The sequence below is a fragment of the Conger conger genome, chromosome 3 (genome assembly GCF_963514075.1).
Source record: "Conger conger chromosome 3, fConCon1.1, whole genome shotgun sequence".
NCBI classification, from domain to species: Eukaryota; Metazoa; Chordata; class Actinopteri; order Anguilliformes; family Congridae; genus Conger; species Conger conger.
The window spans coordinates 6,189,654-6,212,028 of record NC_083762.1 but is presented as its reverse complement, the minus strand read 5'-3'; the positions used below and the strand labels follow the sequence as shown (position 1 = coordinate 6,212,028).

General features: G+C 45.8%; 3 protein-coding genes across 4 annotated transcripts; 1 reads left to right on the top strand and 2 right to left on the bottom strand.

Annotated features, from left to right (window-relative positions):
* Positions 1–139: 139 nt before the first annotated feature.
* Positions 140–11,475, bottom strand: ik (IK cytokine). Its single transcript, XM_061235295.1, has 20 exons — positions 11,246–11,475; positions 10,599–10,665; positions 9,424–9,516; positions 9,029–9,088; positions 8,233–8,400; positions 7,741–7,855; positions 7,360–7,430; positions 7,210–7,256; positions 6,749–6,912; positions 5,733–5,841; positions 5,506–5,545; positions 4,956–5,151; positions 4,725–4,743; positions 4,367–4,449; positions 3,624–3,709; positions 2,644–2,701; positions 2,333–2,421; positions 1,763–1,871; positions 1,077–1,111; positions 140–501 (listed from the first exon to the last, which is right to left on the bottom strand). The coding sequence occupies exons 1-20, from the start codon at positions 11,253–11,255 to the stop codon at positions 474–476; spliced, it is 1,647 nt and encodes a 548-aa protein (XP_061091279.1). The 5' UTR covers positions 11,256–11,475; the 3' UTR covers positions 140–473.
* Positions 11,476–11,604: 129 nt separating this feature from the next.
* ndufa2 (NADH:ubiquinone oxidoreductase subunit A2) lies at positions 11,605–13,457 on the top strand. Its single transcript, XM_061235298.1, has 3 exons — positions 11,605–11,764; positions 12,042–12,148; positions 13,201–13,457. Exons 1-3 carry the CDS (start codon positions 11,661–11,663, stop codon positions 13,290–13,292), a joined length of 303 nt encoding a protein of 100 aa, XP_061091282.1. The 5' UTR covers positions 11,605–11,660; the 3' UTR covers positions 13,293–13,457.
* Positions 13,451–21,535, bottom strand: tmco6 (transmembrane and coiled-coil domains 6). 2 transcript variants are annotated; one of them, XM_061235296.1, is made up of 14 exons: positions 21,407–21,535; positions 20,984–21,080; positions 20,720–20,841; positions 20,176–20,285; positions 19,629–19,812; positions 19,393–19,497; positions 18,922–19,007; positions 18,519–18,635; positions 16,817–16,931; positions 16,331–16,511; positions 15,451–15,545; positions 15,040–15,207; positions 13,788–13,919; positions 13,451–13,675 (listed from the first exon to the last, which is right to left on the bottom strand). In XM_061235296.1, exons 2-14 carry the CDS (start codon positions 21,072–21,074, stop codon positions 13,655–13,657), a joined length of 1,527 nt encoding a protein of 508 aa, XP_061091280.1. In that variant the 5' UTR covers positions 21,075–21,080; positions 21,407–21,535; the 3' UTR covers positions 13,451–13,654. The 2 variants fall into 2 exon arrangements, 1 of the variants encoding a protein (XP_061091280.1); XR_009708300.1 differs by having other exon boundaries at positions 13,588–13,675; positions 13,788–13,938.
* Positions 21,536–22,375: the final 840 nt, after the last annotated feature.

Genomic DNA, 22,375 nt, shown 5'->3' with positions numbered 1-22,375 from the left:
GTTTTAACCTATGGGTTACCGCGAGATAAACTAGCCAGCGAGATTGTCGATATTCGATTAGCTTTGAACCATTAAATATTTTAAAGGATCACCGGGCTGACCGTATTACAGTGAAATGAATCCGCATGGCGTTAGGAGATGGGAAACACAGCAATTTTATTAAGGATTTTATTGGATCTCGCATACAATTACAAACATCCATCAGTTTCAGAGGAAGCATTTCACGTACACAGCCAAGTAAAGCCTTTATCTAATTTTCCTTTACATCACGATACTTTTTTTTTTTCTTCCTAAAAATAATACAAAAAGTAAGACGATATTCGGGTTCATGACTTACTTTACTAACATAAATCAAACATGTAGCATACAATGTATTGCAGTTCAAATATTCTATTGGTTCAAGAGCAATAGTAAAGATGACAATTTCTTAAAAGTTATATGTAAAACATGGAAATAATTAGCAAAATAGATCTTCAGTATTTGGGCCTCTTCACTTCAACCCTGTAACAAGACATGAAAGGTTAACATTAGAACCCTATTACTATGGTGAAACCTTAACCATTTCATACCAAAACAGATTTGTAAAATTGGTTTGGAACTGCTGAATTGGTTTAAATCATGAGACAGGAGAGCACTACTACGTTGGTGCAGGTAGCTGTCGAGGAGCATTCCACAGGAATCAATTCTTGGGACCCAGCTGTTTTAATTTATACTCCCATTGGGTGAAATAATTTAAACTATGCAGAGGGGACATGTTCGCATGAACCAGGGACTCGGCATTTATGGCAGTGGTTAAAAGAAAATATAAGATATAAATATATAAGAAATATAAGAAATTGAAAACCGTGCACTACAGTGTACTACTGACAACTCATTACGCCTACCATCTGAGCTTTTAGTGCACAGATAGCTCTACTTCAGCCATGTGGTCCTGACAGACTATACAAACCCCACACACACACACACACACACACACACACACACACACACAGAGGTGAGATGACCACATTATCATCACAACGCAGGTTGCACACATTTCCTCATGGAAAAATGGAGAGAAAAAAAATGCTACAAACCCATCTGCCTCCATTTTCTTCCTTTTCTCAATGATCTGTGCAAGAAAAAAAAAAAATTCACTTTAGCCCCCTTGTCTGATGTCCCACACAGTTCTATTGAGACAGACTTGATCAACTTCACAGCCACATTCAAATAATTCTGCTGAAAAACCATATTCACTTAATACTAGGGCTGCCAACGTTAGCACGTTAGCTCATACTGTAGTCACTTAATACTAGGGCTGTCAACGTTAGCTCATACTGTATTCACGTAATACTAGGGCTGTCAACGTTAGCTCATACTGTATTCACGTAATACTAGGGCTGTCAACGTTAGCACATTAGCTCATACTGTATTCACTTAATACTAGGGCTGTCAATGTTAGCACGTTAGCTCATACTGTATTCACTTAATACTAGGGCTGTCAACGTTAGCACGTTAGCTCATACTGTATTCACTTAATACTAGGGCTGTCAACATTAGCACGTTAGCTCATACTCTATTCATTTAATACTAGGGCTGTCAACGTTAGCTCATACTGTATTCACTTAATACTAGGGCTGTCAATGTTAGCACGTTAGCTCATACTGAATGCACCCTAGGAGCCTGATCCAGTCAGATCACTTGTGTTCAGGCCACCTCAACAACCACCTCCATCCCATCCTCCTGCCTCCACAACCACGCCCCTCCCGCCCACCCCACGCACCGCACTGATCTTCTTCCACTGCCGGTCCAGTTCAGCCTTCTCATTGGTCTCCTTGAAGCGCCGCGTCTTCCTGCCCTCCGACATCTTAATCCCGTACTGGAAGGCAGCTCTGAAGGACCAAACGGAGCAGACGTCACTTACTGAGAAAAGGCAATGGCTCTGCTTATAACCGAGAGGACAGGTCACAGGTTACAGCCAGGTTCGCATGCTAAAACGGTAGCGATACCTGGTGCTCCCCATGGAACATACATGTGCCATGAGTGCAGGAATGGGCATAATGTGGCTATGAGTATGAGGAGGCTTTGTGTGTGTGCGTGTGTGTGTGTGTGTGTTGTCAATCAATCAATCAATCAATCCCTAGGGGAAAGGTTACTGTAGCCAGGTCAACAGGAATACAGCACAACAGCACACATGGGAGGGGATATAGCAAGTAATACAGTGAGGATGTGTGTGTGTGTGTGTGTGTGTGTGTGTGTGTGTGTGTGTGTGAGAGAGAGTGAGCGAGCGAGCGAGTGTGTGAGTGAGAGAGTGTGTGTGTGTGCGCGTGCGCGCACAAGGGGGGAGCAGTACTTGGGCAGCGCCTCCTTGTTGTTCATGTAGTCGCTGTACTCCTCCTGCGTGTCAAAGTCCCAGCGACCCAGAGGGCCCTTCTTGTTACCCTGGAGAGAAAAAAAGAGAGAAGAACACAAAACATTCATCATCTCCCAGGGACTAGTGACACACTCACACCAAACCAAAATGGCATCAAATACAATAAATGTTTTGCCTCAGAGATTAAAAAAACATATCTCAGAATCCCCACACTTCTTTATAGGCCATTGTGCAGTAAGAAATGCATGTCTGGCACAATACAGCAGGTGTGTGAGTGAACAGGGACACACCTGGTCCATCTTGCTGTAGTCCACCTCTTCATCGCTGTCCACTGCCAGGTCATCCATCCTGGGGAGAGAAGGGAAAGTGAGAAAAAGGCCAACTGCAGGGTAAGGGCAAGGGCAAACCCTACTGGCCAGGATGTAGTTCTTGGTGTCATATGTGTGCGGTTAAAAGAATAAACAGATCATGGCTTGGGAATTTGAATTCGCATATGTAGTGTCTGCTAAATGCAGAAGCATAAACGTCAGAAATGTAAGGCAAGTGGCAAAGGTACAGTACTGTGCAGAAGTCTTAGGTACCTGTATAACATTCTGTACAGATGATTCTTAAATAAACATACTATACATTTTACATTACATTTCAGTAATTTGGCAGAATAGTTCAAAACTGAATCAAATCAGTATTTTTTTGTGACCACCCCTTGGCGTTAAAACTGCATCACTTCTCTGAGACATAGAACTGCAGGACAGCGTTGGCTAAGACAAGCAGCAGGGAGGCTGTTCCAAGCCTGTAGGAGAACTTGCCACAGACTTTGGTTGGCTCCTTGCTTCTGATCTCAGACAGCATTGATCAAGTTTTTATGTAAGAAGTAGTCAATTGCTTACAGTAATATGTTACTTTTTAAAATTTAATACAAAAATGTCTCTGTAAAAATTCAATCTTTTGGAAAATTAATATTTGGAAATCTGAAATGTGTTCTTTTATACTAACATACAAAAAAATAAACATATATATAATAAAGTCCAGGGTGCCTGAGACTTCTGCACAGTACTGTATATGACTGGGAAGCCCTGGTGTGGCCATGAAAAGATCCATGCAGTTGGGCTGCACTTAATTGCTCCACAGGGGATCAAATGATCAAATGTCTAATCAAGTTGCTTTGGATACAGGCATCAGCTAAATGACCGATGTAACGTATGCCAGTGTGCATGCGCTCAGTAGCTGCGGTAGTATTCGGTATAAGGCCAATATCAGCTCGTGGACATACGTGGCTGGGTAACACTCGGCGTAGCTGTTGGACATGCCGAAAAAGTCTCCCACGTGCTTCTTCTCCTCCCTCCGGACTCCGGCAGTGTTCAGCGGTTAAGGAAACACCTGCGGGCCCCTTATCAAGAACAAACATTCAACAGCAAGAGCCCAGCGGAAGAGCCATACTGGATCCACTAAAATCAACTGGGTGAGTGTCCCCCACATCCTACTGCGTAATGGCAGTCGACCCATCCGTGCAATTTAGCGATCAAAGGATCTGCATTGAACACCTTGTCATCGTCTTGTTATTCCTTTGCACAGGGCTGCCAGATTCTACACAGGGGCTGAGAAACCTCTGGCTTACAAATCACCCACGAACGGCTTGAAATGTGAACATTTAACCGGGCAACCCGCAAGGGGAAAGCGAGCGAGAGAGTACGCAAGAGAGACAGACCGAGAGAGTGGGAGACAGACAGACAGGGATTCCTCATCACACTTGTCCCTGTGTTCGATCTGCACTTCGTTGTATGTCGCTCTGGATAAGAGCGTCTGCTAAATGCCTGTAATGTAATGTAAGGAGAGACACACAGAGACACACAGAGAGAGAAAGATAGACAGACACAGAGAGAGAAAGAGAGAGAGACAGACACAGAGCGAAAAAGAGAGACAGACAGACACAGAGAGAACGAGAGACAGAAAGAGATGGATAGAAAGGGAGAAAGACACAAACAGACGGACAAGACAGGCGCTGAAAGGATATGTCTCCTGGCCTTGCCACTGCGCGGCCGCTGCACCTGCAAACTTCTCGTTGATCAGTTTGATCTGGTCCTTCACTGATCCTGGACCTGTGAGGGTCAGGGGTCAGAGCAGCGTTAGCATTCCCTGCATACAGCCTAGCCCTCATAATCTGTATGGGTAATGAGTGTTTATTCCACTTTATCTCACAGCATTAAAGCACACGTACTTCATTCCTCCTTTTATAGTCACATACTCTGGTTAAGTGCAAAACGGGCTGTAGCACGTGCGGTTAGAGGGGACTGACCATGCAAATAAACCTCAGTGCTGTCTAAGACCCATCAGCACCACAACAAAACAAACACACAGCAGGGAGCATCCTTACCTTTCTCAATATCAATAGCCTGTCGAGACAAACGGAAAAACGACAAGATTAGTATTCCGCGTTTTTCAGGCAAGTAGAACAAGCCATTTTTATCGCACCTTTTCACTGTAAGGTTCGGTTCATTTGACACCCAAGTGCATAAAACAATTCATTAGGAGAAGTTTGGGGGATAGGGGACAGGAACACCATGTCCCCGGATGGCTGCGGTTTGACCTCAGTTTCCCAATTTACCTCATCGTCCACCCGGGGCTTCTCGAAATAGCTCCTCCTTCGCTTGTCCTCCTCCCTGTCCCGCTCCCGCTCCCTCTCTCGCTCCCTCTCCCTCTCCTTCTCCCTCTCCCGATATCGCTCCTTCTCCTTCTCTTTCTCCTTCTCCCGGATGGCCTTGGAGGAGGAGGGGTTGTAGTCGCCGATGTCGTCGAAGATGCTTTTTTACGGAGCGAAGACAGGAAAGAGGTCTGACTCTCTCGCACACACTCGCACAACTCGCTGCTAAAACGGCCGATCTAAATATGTGCGGATCTGAAGATCGACAGCTGGCTGACTCAAATAAAACACTTTGTTAAATTCCGCTTAAAGCCATTTCCCCGTGTGGGTTGAATTTGGGAGGGAAAAATTATTTTTGGCATAAAGTATGTGGAATTATTTTCACTGGTTATTCAACCTGTAAATTGAGAGCTATATTGGAATTTCAATGCATTACAAAGACTCAATCAGTAATAAACGGCTAAACACAGGAATAAGAAGTGCACAAATACACTTGTGACTCTAAAACTCTTACCCCAAATCTGCCTCAGGGGCCTTTTTCTCATCGAGTTTCCCTGAGAAAAGAGAACACATCAGTCAGGCACACAAAGTCAGTCCAGAAAAGAGGTGCATCACCTTTGCATGAAAATAACGAGACCCAATTCTACTACCAACAAATACAAACATGAAGCATATACAACTACGGAACTACAAAGATGGAGACCAGTTCACAGGACAATGTCAGCCTTGTGTGGCCAGTACCTTTCTCTTTCTTCTTCATCTTCTTGTTGCGCGTGCCCTGCCGCAGGTACGACAGGATCTGTGTCAGCTTGCTGATGACGATGTCATTGGTGGTGAGGGTAGTCTGGGCCTGGGGAGGGGAGGGGGGGCAGGAGAGAGAATGGGAAATGGTTCCGAAGTAAAACTTCAGCAGAGTGCCTTCACACAACACACAAGGGCATCAAGAGAAGTAGGCCAGGAGTACAGCGAGACCCAGATATGACACAGAAATAGAATTCTGCATTTCAGAATGCATTAAATGATCCTGATTGCAGGGATCAGATCTGGCACTCAAATCCAAATCCAGCTCTGGTTGGATTTGGATGGACAATGGTCTCCAATTATTACCGATTAATCCTCCTTTTTCATATGCATGATTAACATGTTGACCTCCTACTCTATGCTTGGTCACACAAACAATCTTTAGGACTACAGAACCACACAGAGCTGCTCTGAGATTGGTCAGCAGTGTGATGGTTAGGACTACAGAATCACGCAGAGCTGGTCTGCGACTGGTCAACAGTGTGACGGTTAGGACTACAGAACGGCGCAGAGCTGCTCTGCGATTGGTCAGCAGTGTGACGGTTAGGACTACAGAACGGCGCAGAGCTGCTCTGCGATTGGTCAGCAGTGTGACGGTTAGGACTACAGAACGGCGCAGAGCTGCTCTGCGATTGGTCAGCAGTGTGACGGTTAGGACTACAGAACGGCGCAGAGCTGCTCTGCGATTGGTCAGCAGTGTGACGTTAGGACTACAGAACGGCGTAGAGCTGCTCTGCGATTGGTCAGCAGTGTGACGGTTAGGACTACAGAACGGCGCAGAGCAGCTCTGTGATTTGTCAGCAGTGTGACGGTTAGGATTACAGAACCACGCAGAGCTGCTCTGCGATTGGTCAGCAGTGTGACGGTTAGGACTACAGAACGGCGCAGAGCTGCTCTGCGATTGGTCAGCAGCGCGAGCGGTCCCCACGGCGCAGCTCCCGGGGCCCTGCTCTCACCTCCATGGTGGGGCAGTCGGCCTTGCTGCGTATGAGGGTGGTGGGGATGTCCGTGTCGGCGTACTCGTCCTCCAGGTCCACCACGTAGGCCATGCGGCCCGGCAGGAACAGCTCGTTCCGCTCCATCTGACGGCCCTTGAACACGATCCGGTAAATGTTCCTCCCTGCAGAACATATTTATTTTTTATCTTGGATTAATCATCATTTATTTGGGGCAGATGTAGCCTGGAGGCTAAGATGCATGACTCAGACCCGGAAGGTTGGTGGGACAATCCCCGGTGTAACTGTAGGGCCCTGGAGCAAGGCACTTAACCCCATATTGCTCCAGGTGGAGATGTCCCCTGCTTAGTCTGGTTTGGATGTTGGTTTGGATAAAACTGTCAGCTTATTATAAATATTATTTATCCAGGTGTGTGACACTTGGAAGTGAAAATCTCTCTTTGACAGAGTGCAAGACTCACCCAGGCGAGTCTTGAACTCAATCTTCTGTTCTGGGTCTTCGTCTTTCCTGGCGGCAGAGAAAATGCGTTACGGCGATAAATACGCAAGTACAGGGTGCGGTTACACGAGTAAAGGAGCAGCACGTGCTGCTGGGAAATGGAGTCCCTTACTTGACTTCCTTTTGAACTTTCTCCATCATGTCCTCCTCTTCCTTCTCTTTGCTGGTGATTTCTGCCCTCACCTGGCAACCAACAGACGGGCAAGTTAGGGCACATGCCAGTGTGTGTGTGCAGTTAAAAAAACAGGGAGCCCTGGGAGCTCTACAGCCTCTTCATTGTAAGGTTGCCTGTCAATCAGCAGAGCAGAACTGCCAATCAGAGTTTCAGGGCGTGGCTTATTTGGCAGAATACTTCACACACAACAGGAGCAATAAAAGCTCTTCAGAAAGCGGTCAGTCCGCCACCCCAAATACCTTCTGGTTTCTGCCCAGAAGAATGGACAAATGCTACGGCTGTGTCTCTGAACTCTGACCCCCCCGACCCCACACTGACCTTCTGTAGCAGAGCGAAGTCCAACCCTTTCACCAAGTGAGTATGCTCCATGTCACCACCCAAGAACTTGGACTCCTGGATCAGCTGCCGCCTCTTCTCTGCTGCGGATTTATCTCTGGGGGGGGGGAATAGTGAACAACCAATCAGAAATGTTTCAGTTAGAGGGGAGTGGAATTTTGGCCTGCTCTGCGTTTCAGTTGGAGGAGAGTGATTTGGGGGTGCACATTCAAGGGGAGTTGGGGTGCACACTCAAGTGTTTTTCGGTTGGAGAAGTGTGATTTGGGGCGCCCGCTCAGTGTTTCAGTTTGAGGAGAGTGTGATTTGGGGCGCCCGCTCTGTGTTTCAGTTTGAGGAGAGTGTGATTTGGGGCGCCCGCTCTGTGTTTCAGTTTGAGGAGAGTGTGATTTGGGGCGCCCGCTCTGTGTTTCAGTTTGAGGAGAGTGTGATTTGGGGCGCCCCCCCCCCCCTCAGCGCGCGGTTTGGGGTACTCACGCCTCGGCCGTGGGCCCCACCGCTCTGTAGTTGGCGGTGGTGCTGATGAGCTCCGTCTCCTCGTAGTCCTTGTTGACGCCGTCGCGACGCTCGCGGGCGCGATCCCGGTACTTTTCCGCCAGCTCCCTCTCCCTCTCCATTTCCTGCTGTCGCAGCTTCGCGTAATAACTGCAGCCATGGAAACGGGGGGTGAACTCTCAAGCAGGACTACAAACCCCATAATCCCCCCTCGGCACAAAGCCATATCCCTACATAAAATACAACCTGTCCGCCTAAGAACTATATGAGATTTATTGGAAGGGGAAAGCTTATTAATATTGTCAAAATGACGGCAGTACATAAGCAAGTGTTCTAGCTATTTTTATATGCAGTATGTGGGTGGTCATTCAATGTGCTGGCTTAGGTTATGGCTGGCTCAAATGCATTGTGCAACAATGTGTGTTGAACATTCTTTTTACCAACCCTGTTCCTGGAGATCTAGGTTTTCATTTCAACCCCCAACGTGGCACACCTGATTCCGCTCATCAGTAGCTCAACAAGATCTCTAGCTGTTGAGTGAGGTGTGCTTCGTTAGGGTTGGGAGTGAAAACCTACAGGACGGTAGATCTCCAGGATTAGGACCGTGCGGCCCCGTTCTAGACCGATGATTCTACACAATGTGAACACATGCCCCTTGTAGAGATTATAAAACCAAATCGACACAGAAGAAAATGTCAATTGCTGAAATGTTCAAGGGTTAGAACCAGGTGAACGAGTCCTTTCATCCCCTGCATCAGGACGGTGTTGAATGAGTCACCTTTTCTTCTTCCTCCGTCGAGCTGCGGGGTCCTCATCCTCGTTGTACTCCCGTGGCATTCTGCGGAAAAAAAGACAATACAAATCTGAACAAATGTTTGGAGGACAACAGAAGCGGCTTACTATCTAACAGTGCAAGGGGTACCGTGTAAAACCATGGCCACAATGGCATCCTTTTAACATACACAAAGTTTCTGGGGACTTTCTGTGGGGTCTTCCCACAATAAAACTTATATTAACAATGACACCAAATCTACCACAATGCTACAGGTGTCAATGCAAATACCATAAGGCAAGATACATGGGTTCCAACTGATTTTCCGCTGTTGACTGTTACCGGTTGTCTGTTAACTCAATATACATGTTTTGCGGTCATCGTGAGCAGCTGTCACTTACTCATGGTGTCGTGATTTTGAAGGTGGGGCCGAGGAGGGCGTGGCCCGTGGGGTCATCAACAACTTCCTAAAGTCCTCATTGGTCAGCTTGGATCTGGGCAACAAGAGAGTCACATGATTAACAGTCCTCCACAGCAGGTCCGGCAGTGGACCGTAAACATTTAGGGCCAGTTTCACAGACACGATTTAAACCTAGTCCTTGACCAAATTCAATTTCGAATGGAGATTCTCCATACAATGCTAAATGTAGGCCAGGATTAAGCTTAATCTGTGCCCATGAAACCGGCCAGCAGTCTTCTGAGACTAACACCAATGTTCTCTACTTTTTCCAAGTCACTCTGTAAAAGAGCATCCATGAATATAATGAGTACTATAATGTGTTCAAGCCATGCTTTGCTCATAATGCACAGATATACTTTAGAAATCCCTCATGTACATTTAATAGAGAAATTACAATTACAACTTTTAATTGAAAATCCCGCTCTCAGACAAACAACCTTAAATACAGAAGACTGCAAACTTCGGAAAATGGAACTCCAAAGCAATTTAATTCACAACTCTTTACATTTAAATTACACAGGATAAGCACTAGAGTGAAGGAGGGTTGCATAAAATTCAAAACAGAAAATCAAGCACCTTCAAGCAGTCTGCCTGTGCATCACTGCAGTGGAATTTTCCAGATTTGAAATCGAAGTCAAACAACTATTTGGATTAATCTGCAAATGTGCCACTTTACAGTGTGTCAAGACATGAAGCAAATAATGAGCTAAAATGAGCTTTAATCATAGCCACTCGGGACGTTGTTCTCTTCAGTCCCTTTTGAACTGAACACATTAGCCGAGAGAGATTTAAGATTTTTTTTTAAAGCCATCCTGAAGAGATAATGTCGCAACAAATTGGGCCAACTTGCATACTTGGCCAAAATTAGCATCCCAGATGGTAGAATCTGTGCCACAAGCTTCTGGGACATTCTATTTGATAAATATTTGATTATATACCCTCCGTCACAGAACTATCATTCGATATGGGAAATATAAACACTGTAACACTCGTGTTAAATTGCCAGCGTTAAACCGAGGTGACAACGTAGGTTCAAAATGCAGTGGATCCCATACATGTCCTAGAAAAAGGTACGCAGTTATCTATTGCCTGAAGTGGATAAGAAACGCAACTTACTGGAGAGCTGAGCGATGGTCATCCACTTCATGGTTATCCGGAGCCAACGGATTGGAATATAGCTCGGCTGAAATGTTAAGAGATTAAAAACAATTCGTATTAAAGAGAAGCACACTTTTCAGTTTATTTACAAACAGCTAGGCAGAACATATGCTTTGCTACTGAAACAATCTGCAGGATCGCATTAGCGGCCATGGTCAATTGAATAATTGATGTTATGAATACAGTGCATGCAGCATTGCGCTAGCCTAGTTAAGTTACTCGCGTGCGTAGCCTTATGAAACATCTGAATCCGTTATTCCCATACTTTACTTGTAATCAGCAAGATAGCTATCAACAACACGCGAGCTGAACCGAGTTAAAGCGTTAGCTAGCTAGCTAAATTACCATTTCTGTGTTTTACAAATATTCTTCCAACCAAGTGAACTGACAACACACACATTTCCATCAGCTCACACCGGAGCTAACCAACAATCAGGCAATCAACTACCCGAATCACTAAGGTTAATGAAACGAAGCAAGCTAGATTATTTATACAATTCATCGTATACAACTAAATGCAATCTTTTACAGAACATAGATAACTGAGCTACGGCGCCAGCCAACTTGGAACTGGTTTGCGAGCGTACAAAACAGCATCAACTTACTCTCAGGCATCTTGGAACAGTTGGAACTTCGCTTTGATAAAGAAAATGTTTAGCTACGAAAGTTAATGGTTTTAGATTAACTGCGATACTATTAACATAACCATGGAGAGTCTTTTAACGACAGACTTCCCAAAATATTTACAATGGCTATTCTATCCTGATATCGCTACATAAAAAGCTACCCGACGCCAACCCGATGCCCTAGATTGTAAACCGGAAATGACAGGGAATGTAGTCGCACCAAATGTGATATATGACCTCTGTTGTGATAATTGATTACTTTAGCCTTTCCCGGCGAGCAACCCGATTGGCTAAATCGAAACGTCAGTCTGTAACAAACTACGAAAGACCTCAATCCACAAATGTCATTGGTTTTCAAAGCTGTGTGGGCGGAGATTCTGAAACATACAACATCATGGCTGCCGTCACTGTGAGGAGCATCGGCGCTAACCTTGCGAGAAACCTCCGAGAGGTTCGCCTACATTTGTGCCAGACATCAGCCGCAAGTCAAGGAGCCAGGTTAGTGTTGCCTTTAGGAAACGAAGAACAAGGTATCCATACCAGCGTCAAAGCGATTCGCTGTTTATTAAAGGACTGCAGCCCTAGTCCAACGATGGGTGAAGACAAGCTTCGTTTTTTGCCAAGGATTTCTTAAGTTAGCTAATCAACTAAACCAACATATTAATTTTATTTGCATCGCATCGCTTGACATTTCTTAGGACTGCCGATATGTAATGTGTGTAAATGTTGCCAACATAGGTGTCGCTGCACACCTAAGACTATCTCTCGTTGCCAGGGATTTCGTGGAGCACCACTATGTTACGTTGAAGAAGGCTAACCCAGACTTCCCAATTTTGATCAGGGAATGCTCCGGGGTGCAACCGAAACTCTGGGCCAGATACGGTAAGATCATTAAATGTGTTCTACATTATATCATAACCAAAGAATATACGTGGCTTGGATATTGTATATTAGACTTGAATACGTACTATTACAATCGGTAATGCCTTATTCTCAATACTGGCTTACCTCAAGTATATGCATATGTATTAAGTCCAATTCTATACTTCCTGTTTACCGATGATTGTATAGCCAAGCACAACCGCAGCCAATCACATTATTACATTTACAAATAACACCACAGCGCTTTACTTGATTAGTAACAATGATGAGACCGCTTATACGAAGTCCAGGATCTGTAAATGTGGTCCCATGGCAACCACTTGGTCCTCAATGTCAGCAAGACCAAATAACTTGTTATAGATTACAGGAAAAACGGCAAAAGCCACATTCATATTACACCGGTGGAAGTAGATAACAGGTCGCCTGGGTCTCAGCTAATCTGACTTTGTCTCACCACATTCACTCCATCATCACAAAAGGCCAACGCCTCGACTTCCTCAGGTAGCTGAGGAAATTAAGACTACACAAAAACATTCTCAGTTTCATTTACAGATGCACCGTTGAAAGCATCTTAACAGGTTGTATAACAGTCTGGTATGGACAATACTCAGTGCAGGATAGCATGGCACTGCAGATGATTAAAACTGCACAAGTCACAGGATCTGATCTCCCAACCATTGAGGTGGTGTATTGCAGTCACTGCCTTGATAAGGCCAACAATATCATTAAGGACTCACCGTTTAAGGATAGCTTCTTTCCTCAGGTTCTCAACAAAAATAAATAGAAGAAATAAGAACACACTCTTGCATCTCATCTTACTGGTTACACCTTCTTACACATCTATGTAAATATGTGAATGTCCTTTGTGATGCTGGTGTTAGTTGTGTGTTCTTAGCGTGATGTAGCTGTGAAGAAGAATTTCATTGTTTCGTAACAGCCGTCTGTTTTTTAAACGTATGACGAACTTGACTTTGACTTGTGTGCCATATAGCTACTGCTGAACCAACAGTGAGTGGTCTGTTCTGAACTTGCCTACTTGTGTTTTCTTTTAGATTTTGGCAAGGAGCAAAGTGTGGCTCTGAACAACTTCAATGCTGACCAAGTGGCCAAGGCCCTGGAGACTCTCGCCAACACCAAACCATGAGGACACGCAACCAGCGGCTTACTACAGCTTCGTTTTATGAAGACGTAGAGATGGAAGGGGTCTAAAAATACCAGGATCTGGAGTGTAATTCTAAAGTGTATTCTGTAATTATTATTCTCTTGCTATAATATACCATAATAAAACTGTGAGAGCAGTCGTACACAACATGCCATTTTATTTCAGCGTGTCACGCCGCATTACATTTCAAGAGTGATAGTATTTTACTTATATACAAAGATCTACGGGTATTCACAGTATAGCAAAATAGGTGTCCATTCACAACAGAGCTCGCAAGTGTATTTACAGGAATATTTATTGTAATGTAAACGGTCAAAGTTTCAGCAACCCATTGTCCAGTTGAGTCACAATGCAGGAGTGTCCACCTGTAAGACAGAAAAGAACGGTTACCTGAGAGGAAGTTTTACTTGGTGATAGGGAACCATGAACATGGGCATTCTAAAATTAGGTTTATCTCAGTGGAACGAACACACACACCTTCAGTTGACTGTGTGCGGTCAGGTAATGATCCAGGATATAGGATGCTCGAAGTCTCATTTCGCCCTGGCTGTTATACTGGATAGCCTCCAGCAGGGGGAGTCCCATTAGCTTTGTAAATTCCTCAGCCACCTGAACGCAAAGAGCATAACTGACAAGAAGACACTGGCTTCAGATGCACAAGGTCTGTTCCCAAAAGCAAATTTTAACAAGCAACCCACAGGCCTATATCACAAAGCAGGATTACTGATTTGGCTGGATTAGTTCAGAGTAAAACCCAGAACAGCCTTTTTTATTTTTATTTTTATTTTTTACCAATTTTGAAAGGGTTTTCCGGGTTTTACTTGGTGAACTTCATAATCCTGCTTCGTGATCTACCCCCCTGGCTAGCCTATGCTATTTCTGCGGTAAAGTGTCAGCAATGTTAAAACTAGTTAAGTGCTGTACCTTTCACCTCAGACACAAAACTCACAGCTGTGTAGTTATCTATTATCAGTGTGAAGGCAGTGTGTGCTTGAGTGTCACAGTGAAAAGTCTACCGTGAGTGCCAGTCTACAGTGTAAATATACTCTACACCTGGTGTAAGCAACACCTGGTCCTGGAGTGGCAGGGATATTTCCGGTTTTGTTCCATCCGCGCTCGATGAAAAGAGTTTGACGGACGACAAAGTCTGAGGCTGACTATTGCGAATGGCGAAACGCCGAGTACCTCCAGCGTATGGTCACCGACATTCATTAAACCCGATTACACTTATTCCAGTTATGCAGCTACAGCTTTGGATGGAGCAAAAGCCAGCACCATCTCTGGCACTCCAGGACCAGGGTTGCCTACCCCTGCCCTTGGGTTGATGCAGGGAGTTTTAACACTCACTGGCAAAGTCACAGCACAGTGATTAAATTCCAGTTATATCAGTGTTCTCTGTAAGCCTGCAAGGTGCCTAATGCAATGTACTTGCTGGCATATCTTCTGGGTAAAAAAAAAAAAAAAGCCATGCACTGAAGCCATTCAGTCTTACCCCTGGTGCACAGCAAGTTAGTTATTTAATGAGCTCAATCATGTCTAAATCTGATATGTGTATAAGCACCAGATACAGTCACAGGCTGCGGGTGCATCCTAAAGATTTTACTGATCCAGTATAGGAGTGAACCAGTGTAGTTTATACGGGGGTATAAATTAAGGTAATTGGTTGGAACAAAAATCAGCACATAGATTGGCTTCCCAGGTCCCAGGAGTTGTGCACCCCTGGTCTCACCTCTGAGCTGTGGGTTAGCATCATGGCCAGAACCTCCAGACTGAGAGTCACCACTTCCGGGTCGGCCATCTTGAGTGTGGCGCACAGTGCTGGCAGAAGGCCCGCCCGACTCAGCTGGGTGCAGTACTCCTTGCCCAGGTAAGCAACGTTACCCAGGACCTGCAGTACCTAGAAACAAGCAGGGAGCCAGTACCATCTTAAAACAGCCGTTCACACTGTAGCCATGACCAAAAACACTTACAATGACTGTGTAGAAGGGGGCAGCCTGTAGCCTAATGACAAAGGTACATGACCGGGAGCCGGAACGTTGGTGGTTCAAGCCCTGGTGTAGCCACGATAAGATCAGCCGAACAACAAATTATGTATTATAATTTATTAGAAGCACTAGGCCTGTGGATGGCCATCACTCACCATGCAGTTGATTCCCTTGGAGAAGGGAAGGAGCTGGATCAGCGCCGGGACCAGATTCAGGAAGAGTACGGCCGAGCAGAAGACACTGGGACCAGCTGAAGGGAGAAGGAGAGTAACGAGCACCATTGCTGGAAACGTGTCTCCGGGGGAACGGAGGGAGCGATGCCAGCATTAGCAGTCAACATTAGCACTTTTGACTCTTTTTATTGTCCATTGAGGCACCTGTACCTGCTGCAGCTGAAGACTATGCACTCTGTCAACCTCCGCTGTGAGATTTTCCCCATTACAGCACCCACAGTATGAAGAGTGGAGGCGTATCTCCCTGACCACACAGGTAGCCTGGGTGCAATCTGGGAGGCTAATGCAGTGGTAAACTGAATGAGATCAAGAACTGCATTATCATTATTGGACAAAATGTAAAAAATAAAATAAAATCCATGGTACAATGGTCCTTGCACCCATTGATCTTAATCAATATATTGAGTTTCTTTTCACAAATCCACTGACGTGGTAAACCAGAGTGCGTAGAGGAAAGTGGTACCTTAACTGCAGCATAATGAGAGGCTAATAAATGTGTAGCAACTCGACACACGCCATATTTCCCCAGAGACTGCTACCTACCTGTAAGGTTGTTGAGGACCCAGGGTCTCGTACCTGCCTGTTAGGGTGTTGAGGACCCAGAGACTTGTACCTACCTGTAAGGTGGTTGAGGACCCTGAGTCTTGTACCTACCTGCTAGGTTGTTGAAAACCCAGGGTCTCGTACCTACCCGTCAGGTTGTTGAAAACCCAGGGTCTCGTACCTACCCGTCAGGTTGTTGAAAACCCAGGGTCTCGTACCTACCCGTCAGGTTGTTGAAAACCCAGGCTCTCGTACCTACCCGTCAGGTTGTTAAGGACCCACAGGCTCTCTCTGGCCAGGGCAGGGTGGGGCTTCAGGAAGGCCTGGGCGAGGACACAGAGGGCGGGGAGGAGCCGGCTGTCTCTCAGCTGACCCTGGAGGCCCTCCGACCTGCAGCCCGACAGCAGGTTTCCCAAAGCGCGGAGCAGGGGCCATACCAGCTGGACATGGGGGAGGAAAGGGTGATAGGGAACAGTTTTATTGTAATCACTGAGTATTACTTTTAGCAGGGTTCAAGCCAGACCTGGGTCAAATTGATAATCGTTTTGGACTCAAATACTTTTCTATGCTTTTCCTGAGCTTGTCTGGTCTATGAAATACTACTCTCACAAAGTGCAAACCTCGACTTCTGGTCCTCTTGGCTCAGTTGCCCCAAGATCCATCAAGCACAGAAAAGTATTTGAATGCAAAACAAGCACGTATTTCACCCAGGTCTGGCTCAAACAACATCACCGGGGCACCTTACCAGCTCCACGCCTTCCTCTGTGTTGCCTGAGGCCACAGCGCCACCCAGTGTGATAAGCAGGGAACTGCACTTTGACACGGCGCCCAGCGCTGAAAGGGTCTCACTGTCCGCAGTACTGCAAGGGAAAGTGGAGAGGTAAATGGTAAAATGGTTGGCATTTATATAGCGCCTTTATCCAAAGTGCAGTACAATTGATGCTTCTCATTCACCCATTCATGCACACACTCACACACCGACGGCGATTGGCTGCCATGCAAGGCGCCGACCAGCTCGTCAGGAGCATTTTGGGGTTAGGTGTCTTGCTCAGGGACAGTATCAGGCCTTGAGAGGGACAGTATCAAGTGAAATGAACGAAATAACCTAGCCTAGCCTTAGCGATTCACACTAGACGCAGTAGCCTCTCTCTCAATGTGCCGTGCAGCACTGCCCGGAGACTCCGTACGGTGGTTGCCTTTATAGTTCCCATCGTTTGAGTCTGTTCTGGACATCAGCGTGCACTACAGAGACACTCAACACGGATCGACACGGAGCCCGCTGTAGAGACGTCCCCTGCTCCCTTTTCTATTTGTTGTGTTTACTTTTGTTTTTGGCAGGAGTCTACCAGAGTGCGGTACTGTCTTTTTAATGGTCAGCACATGGCTGGAGGGTCACCTGGCTGGAGGGTGATAAAAGGTCACCCAGTGGCTTTCTGGGGAGGCTTGCGTTTTTTTGCACCAGGCTGGGTCGCTAGACGTGCGTTTGCTTGTTCACCTTTTTGCCGGTTTTTGCACTGACGATTCACACCCCATGTTTCATTCTCACATCCAGACACTTTACTAATAGATACGCTACACTCAACTGTTGCTTTTTATGTCTCATAGATTACGTTTACTAATTGTTAAACATACCTTGCCGTGTTGTCTCCCTCTGTTGTGACTTATAGATGGGGCGGCCTGTAGCGTACTGGTTATGGTAAATGACTGGGACACGCAAGGTTAGTGGTTCTAATCCCGGTCGGTGCAGCCACAATAAGATCCGCACAGCCGTTGGGCCCTTGAGCAAGGCCGTAACCCAGCATTGCTCCAGGGGAGGATTGTCTCCTGCTTAGTCTAATCAACTGTACATCACTCTGGATAAGAGCGTCTGCCAAATGCCAATAATGTAATGTAATGAAGTGGCTCCATCCAAATCTTGGGACTGAAAGGGTTAAGAAACTCATAAATTACGACCAGTAATGTTTGGATAGTTGGATAGTTAACTTTGGTCACTTTTGCTCTTGTTTGTTTGTTTGTTTGTTCAAAAAAATAAATAAATAAATAAATAAATAAAAATGGCCCTTGTCCTTATCTTTGTTGTACAGGTAGCAGTTCAAATTGTACTTACCTCTAGGGTCTTTCAGCGAACTTATCCCTGGTTATGGGTATGCACTTTGTTGTACGTCGCTCTGGATAAGAGCGTCTGCCAAATGCCAATAATGTAATGTAATGTAATGGTGGTGTTGCGGTAACTGGAAGCAACATTTAGTTTGCTTGTCCTTCTGGATCATTGTAATCCATGTGAGGTTATGGCAGGTGCATGTTTGTTCACCTACCATAACCTCACAGGGGAATTAGCGCTGTACGGTTACAATATTTCGGCGAAGCACGGAGCCTCCGGCTGAGCCAGACCCTCAACCCCTCAGTGAAAAGGCTGCTGGAGATCAGGCTTAATGCCGCGGCCTCACCTGCAGACCAGGTAGTGCAGGCACCAGGCGCACTCTATGGCCGCTCCCATCCCGTAGTCCGGAGCCGGCTGCAGCCCGGCCAGCAGGTGAAGGGTTAAACCTGACGCCAGGACCGGCCTGCGAAGAGGCAAACGGGATACAAAGGCGGAGATTTCAAGAAGCAGGATCACTGAGTTAGCTGAGTAACTACTGAATAAAACCCGGAACAGCTCTTTTTACTTCAGTCCATGTTCCAGATTTGGGAGGGTTCCGGGTTTTACTCAGCGCATTTATCCAGCTAACTCCGCAATCCTGCTTTGTCAAATACCCCCCACATATTAAACACATCACAATATTGTGGGTCTATGACTGGGTCACATGTCAGGTTCGTGCCTCTGCGGATGAGCAGATGGGGGGGACTCACGGGACAATGTTGGCCGCGGCGTCTTTGGTCTGGAGGAGCTGGGAGAGCGTGAATCCCGCTGCCTCCACCACTGCAAGGTTGTGCCTCTGAGCCAGACATGGACAGACACACCACTTTGTGTTAAAGTCACATTTGACCTTGATTCTCTAAATCTAAATAACAAACGGGAGCTCAGTGTGACAGACAGTAAACGGCTCCAGACCCAGCTCGAATACATAATTGTTTTGGATTAGAATAATTTTTTATGCCTTCCTGAGCTTCCCAGGTGTATTGGAACCTATGAAATGCTTTCAAAGTGTGCATACCCTTTCGGTCCTCTTGGTTGGCTCAACTGCACAAAGGCAAGATGAATCGAGCACAGAAAAGTATTTAAATCCAAAACAATTACGCATCTGACCCAGGCCTGAAGGGCCTTGAAGTGCCGTCAGGTGAAGGTGAAGTGAAATGTCGTCAGGACCGGCCTGCGCTCACCTGCAGGCAGCTGGTCAGAGCTGGAACGATCCCCTGTGCCAGGAGCTTCTCCCGCACAGCCTCACTCTCCGCACACAGATTCCCCAAAGTATACAGACAAAGTGCCTGAAGACACAACACAACAGTCAGATACCAACACACCTATGTCAAAATTGTCATGGAGACAGAGATGGTACACAGTCTCAGGTATAAGGGGGGGGCCAATCTTATTTCTTGAGCCGTTTTGTTGTGCTTACCGTGAACTTGTCACTCTGTCCACACAGGTAAGTGAGCAGGTAGGGCGTGGCGGGCAGGCAGGCGAGGCCCGTTGCGGGATTGGGCGAGTGGGACAGCAGGAACAGGCAGTGGGCCGCTTCCAGCTGACAGTGAGCGTTAGAGCCACTGAGGAGACCCACCAGCACCTGCATGCTGTTCTCCAACCTGGAACACACGGTTTAGCAGCGGCCGTCACTGCTCCGGAACACAGTGGCTGTCAGTTCTGGAACACTGTGGCCGTTACTGTTCTGGAACACACGGTTAGCAGTGGCCGTCACTGCTCCGGAACACAGTGGCTGTCACAGTTCTGGAACACTGTGGCCGTTACTGTTCTGGAACGCACGGTTAGCAGTGGCCGACACAGTTCCAGAACACAGTGGCTGTCACAGTTCTGGAACCCAGTGGCCGTTACTGTTCTGGAACGCACGGCTACAGTGACAGTGACTGTTCCGAAACGTGCAGTTCCTGTTCTGGAATGCATGAATGATAAGCACTGAGTGAGGAGTGTGGCGGCGCTCTTTGTCGTACTTGATGAAGATGAGCTGCGTGTCCGGGGACCGCAGGGCCTTCCTCAGGGCTCGGAGGTGATTAACCCTTTCCTCACCGCTGTGCTGGACTCTACGAAACAGCTCCGTCACCTGGCAGACACAGGTATAGGTCACAGCGTGTTGTGATTCTCAAGAGATATGAGCAAAGCACAGCCATTAGTGTGCCCTACCCTTCTTTTGAAAAGATCTCCTCTGACCCTCACTTTCTTAATTTGGGACATTACCAAATTAGCTACTTGCTGTCTATAGCAGGCAAAGTGTGGTTTATATTCGATTTTAACATCCCAGGCAATCCCAGTGCATCTGGGGGCTGTCCCAATATAAAAAGAATAAAAAAATAATAATTCTTTCCTCTGCTACCACCTTGTCTCCTATCCAGAATTATGGGGGGAAGGAGACGAGTGGAGGAACGGAGGATACATTTTGTCGCGAATATGAACATCTCAACCTGGGCTCAAGTCCAGTTTCTCCCTAACGTGACGTCATATCTGAGCGCCTGTAGTATCTGTAGTTTCGACCCTAACCTGCTCCTTGGACAGCACATCGGCTGCAGTGTCCATGGCTCCGTCGTCGTCGTCTTCCTCGTCATCTTCTTGCATTAGTCGCTTACTCACTAGCTGTTTATCCCTCCGCGCCTGCCTCAGCACTGTAAGAGTACGGATCATCAAAACACTTGTTTTTACCGATGAGTGGGGAACCATAGAGGTCACAAAGCAACAGGTCACATCGCTACAGTACTGTATACAGTTGTACATTTGTTTCGACAGCTCGTAAATGGGAGTGCTCACCTCTTTCCTGTTCTCGTCGCTTGAATTTGAACTCCTCCAAATGACTTTTGTCTGAACGCGCCTTGTGGCGGACCACACTCAACCTCCACATTCCGACCTGCGAAAAATACCTGAAAACTGAGCCTTTGGTACCATTTCCAATAGCATAATATCGGATAAAAATATATTTTTTCTTTCTGATTTTGCAGACAAGTGTAGGCGTACAATTGTACAATTTGTGAAATGGAAAACCGCTGATTAATCTATTAAAACATTGGATTAGCAAGACAAATAAAATAGACGGCTAACTTGAAAACAAGAAGCCAGAAAACAATAGCCTCTACGTATAGCCAATGCTGATAGATTGACAGAAAACGTTAACGTTACACTTTACGTTGCAGGTTTATACGTGTATTGGCCATGTATTTTCGATGTAAAGCCTACCTTGTTTGTGACACTGCAAGCACCGCAATTTCTTGTCACACCCCCACACAAGTTTCTTCCGAAAAGGCTGATCTGAAAATCATGCCTTGCCGAGTGTCGCGAAATGATGACGCGTAATAAATAGCAGTCTCAGGTTTCTACACAAGAGACTAATCTTGAAAATACGTTATTGAATTTTGTGCGCTTTAGCTCGTATTGTAACTTGTGTGTAGTGTTTTCATTTTTTGTACATTATACAGGAACATGCTGTTATCATATATAGTACAATTTACTGTATTACATTGTAAATTTAGATTTTACAACAATACAAAAATAAGTTTTTTATTACCTCCTAAGCTTTGTCTATACTTTGCACGGCACCTACTCGATCGTAATAATCGAAGTAGCTTAATTATTTATGGATGTGTGTCACACAGATGTAGCAAATAAATAATCGTGTTTTTCCCAAACTACTGTGCTGGATAACAGGTCGGTGAATGTTTCTAATGGATCCTTGTTAAAACTGAGAAATATTTTCCCTTTCGTCTGAACGTTCAAGCCAGACTTCAAGATAAAATAAACCTTGTTTGGTTGTCATTGATAGCCTTAGCAATAGTGTGGTCGTTGTTGATGAGAGAGGCCACAGGAGAAAGGCCAGACTGGTCAAAGCTGACAGGAAAGTGATAGTAACGCAAATAACCACGTATTACAACAGGGGTATGCAGAAGATCATCTCTGAACACACAACGCGTTAACCCTCTAAGTGGATAGGCTACAGCAGCAGTAGACCAATAAGTCTAAAAAGTAATAAATACCAAACAAAGTGCTCACTAAGTGTATGCAGGATATTTCACCTTTTCAATACCTATATGTATTTATCAACATTTTAATCATGTGTATTTACTCAGTGGCTACTTACAAGACAATTATTTTTATGAATTTGATACACTTGCGGTAAGGATAAAATTCATCCTTCGTGGCACTATGTAT

Coding starts and splice junctions, on each gene's coding strand:
- ik (XM_061235295.1), bottom strand. Junction 5,546..5,732: donor GATGAAGAAGAAAGAGAAAG/GTACTGGCCACA, acceptor CTCTTTTCTCAG/GGAAACTCGATGAGAAAAAG. Junction 1,112..1,762: donor AGTGGAAGAAGATCAGTGCG/GTGCGTGGGGTG, acceptor TTTCTTGCACAG/ATCATTGAGAAAAGGAAGAA.
- ndufa2 (XM_061235298.1), top strand. CDS start 11,661: ATGGCTGCCGTCACTGTGAGGAGCATCGGCGCTAACCTTGCGAGAAAC. Junction 11,765..12,041: donor GCCGCAAGTCAAGGAGCCAG/GTTAGTGTTGCC, acceptor TCTCGTTGCCAG/GGATTTCGTGGAGCACCACT. Junction 12,149..13,200: donor GAAACTCTGGGCCAGATACG/GTAAGATCATTA, acceptor GTTTTCTTTTAG/ATTTTGGCAAGGAGCAAAGT.
- tmco6 (XM_061235296.1), bottom strand. CDS start 21,074: ATGTGGAGGTTGAGTGTGGTCCGCCACAAGGCGCGTTCAGACAAAAGT. Junction 20,842..20,983: donor GCGACGAGAACAGGAAAGAG/GTGAGCACTCCC, acceptor GTACTCTTACAG/TGCTGAGGCAGGCGCGGAGG. Junction 15,208..15,450: donor CCAAGGGAATCAACTGCATG/GTGAGTGATGGC, acceptor GCTTGTTTCTAG/GTACTGCAGGTCCTGGGTAA.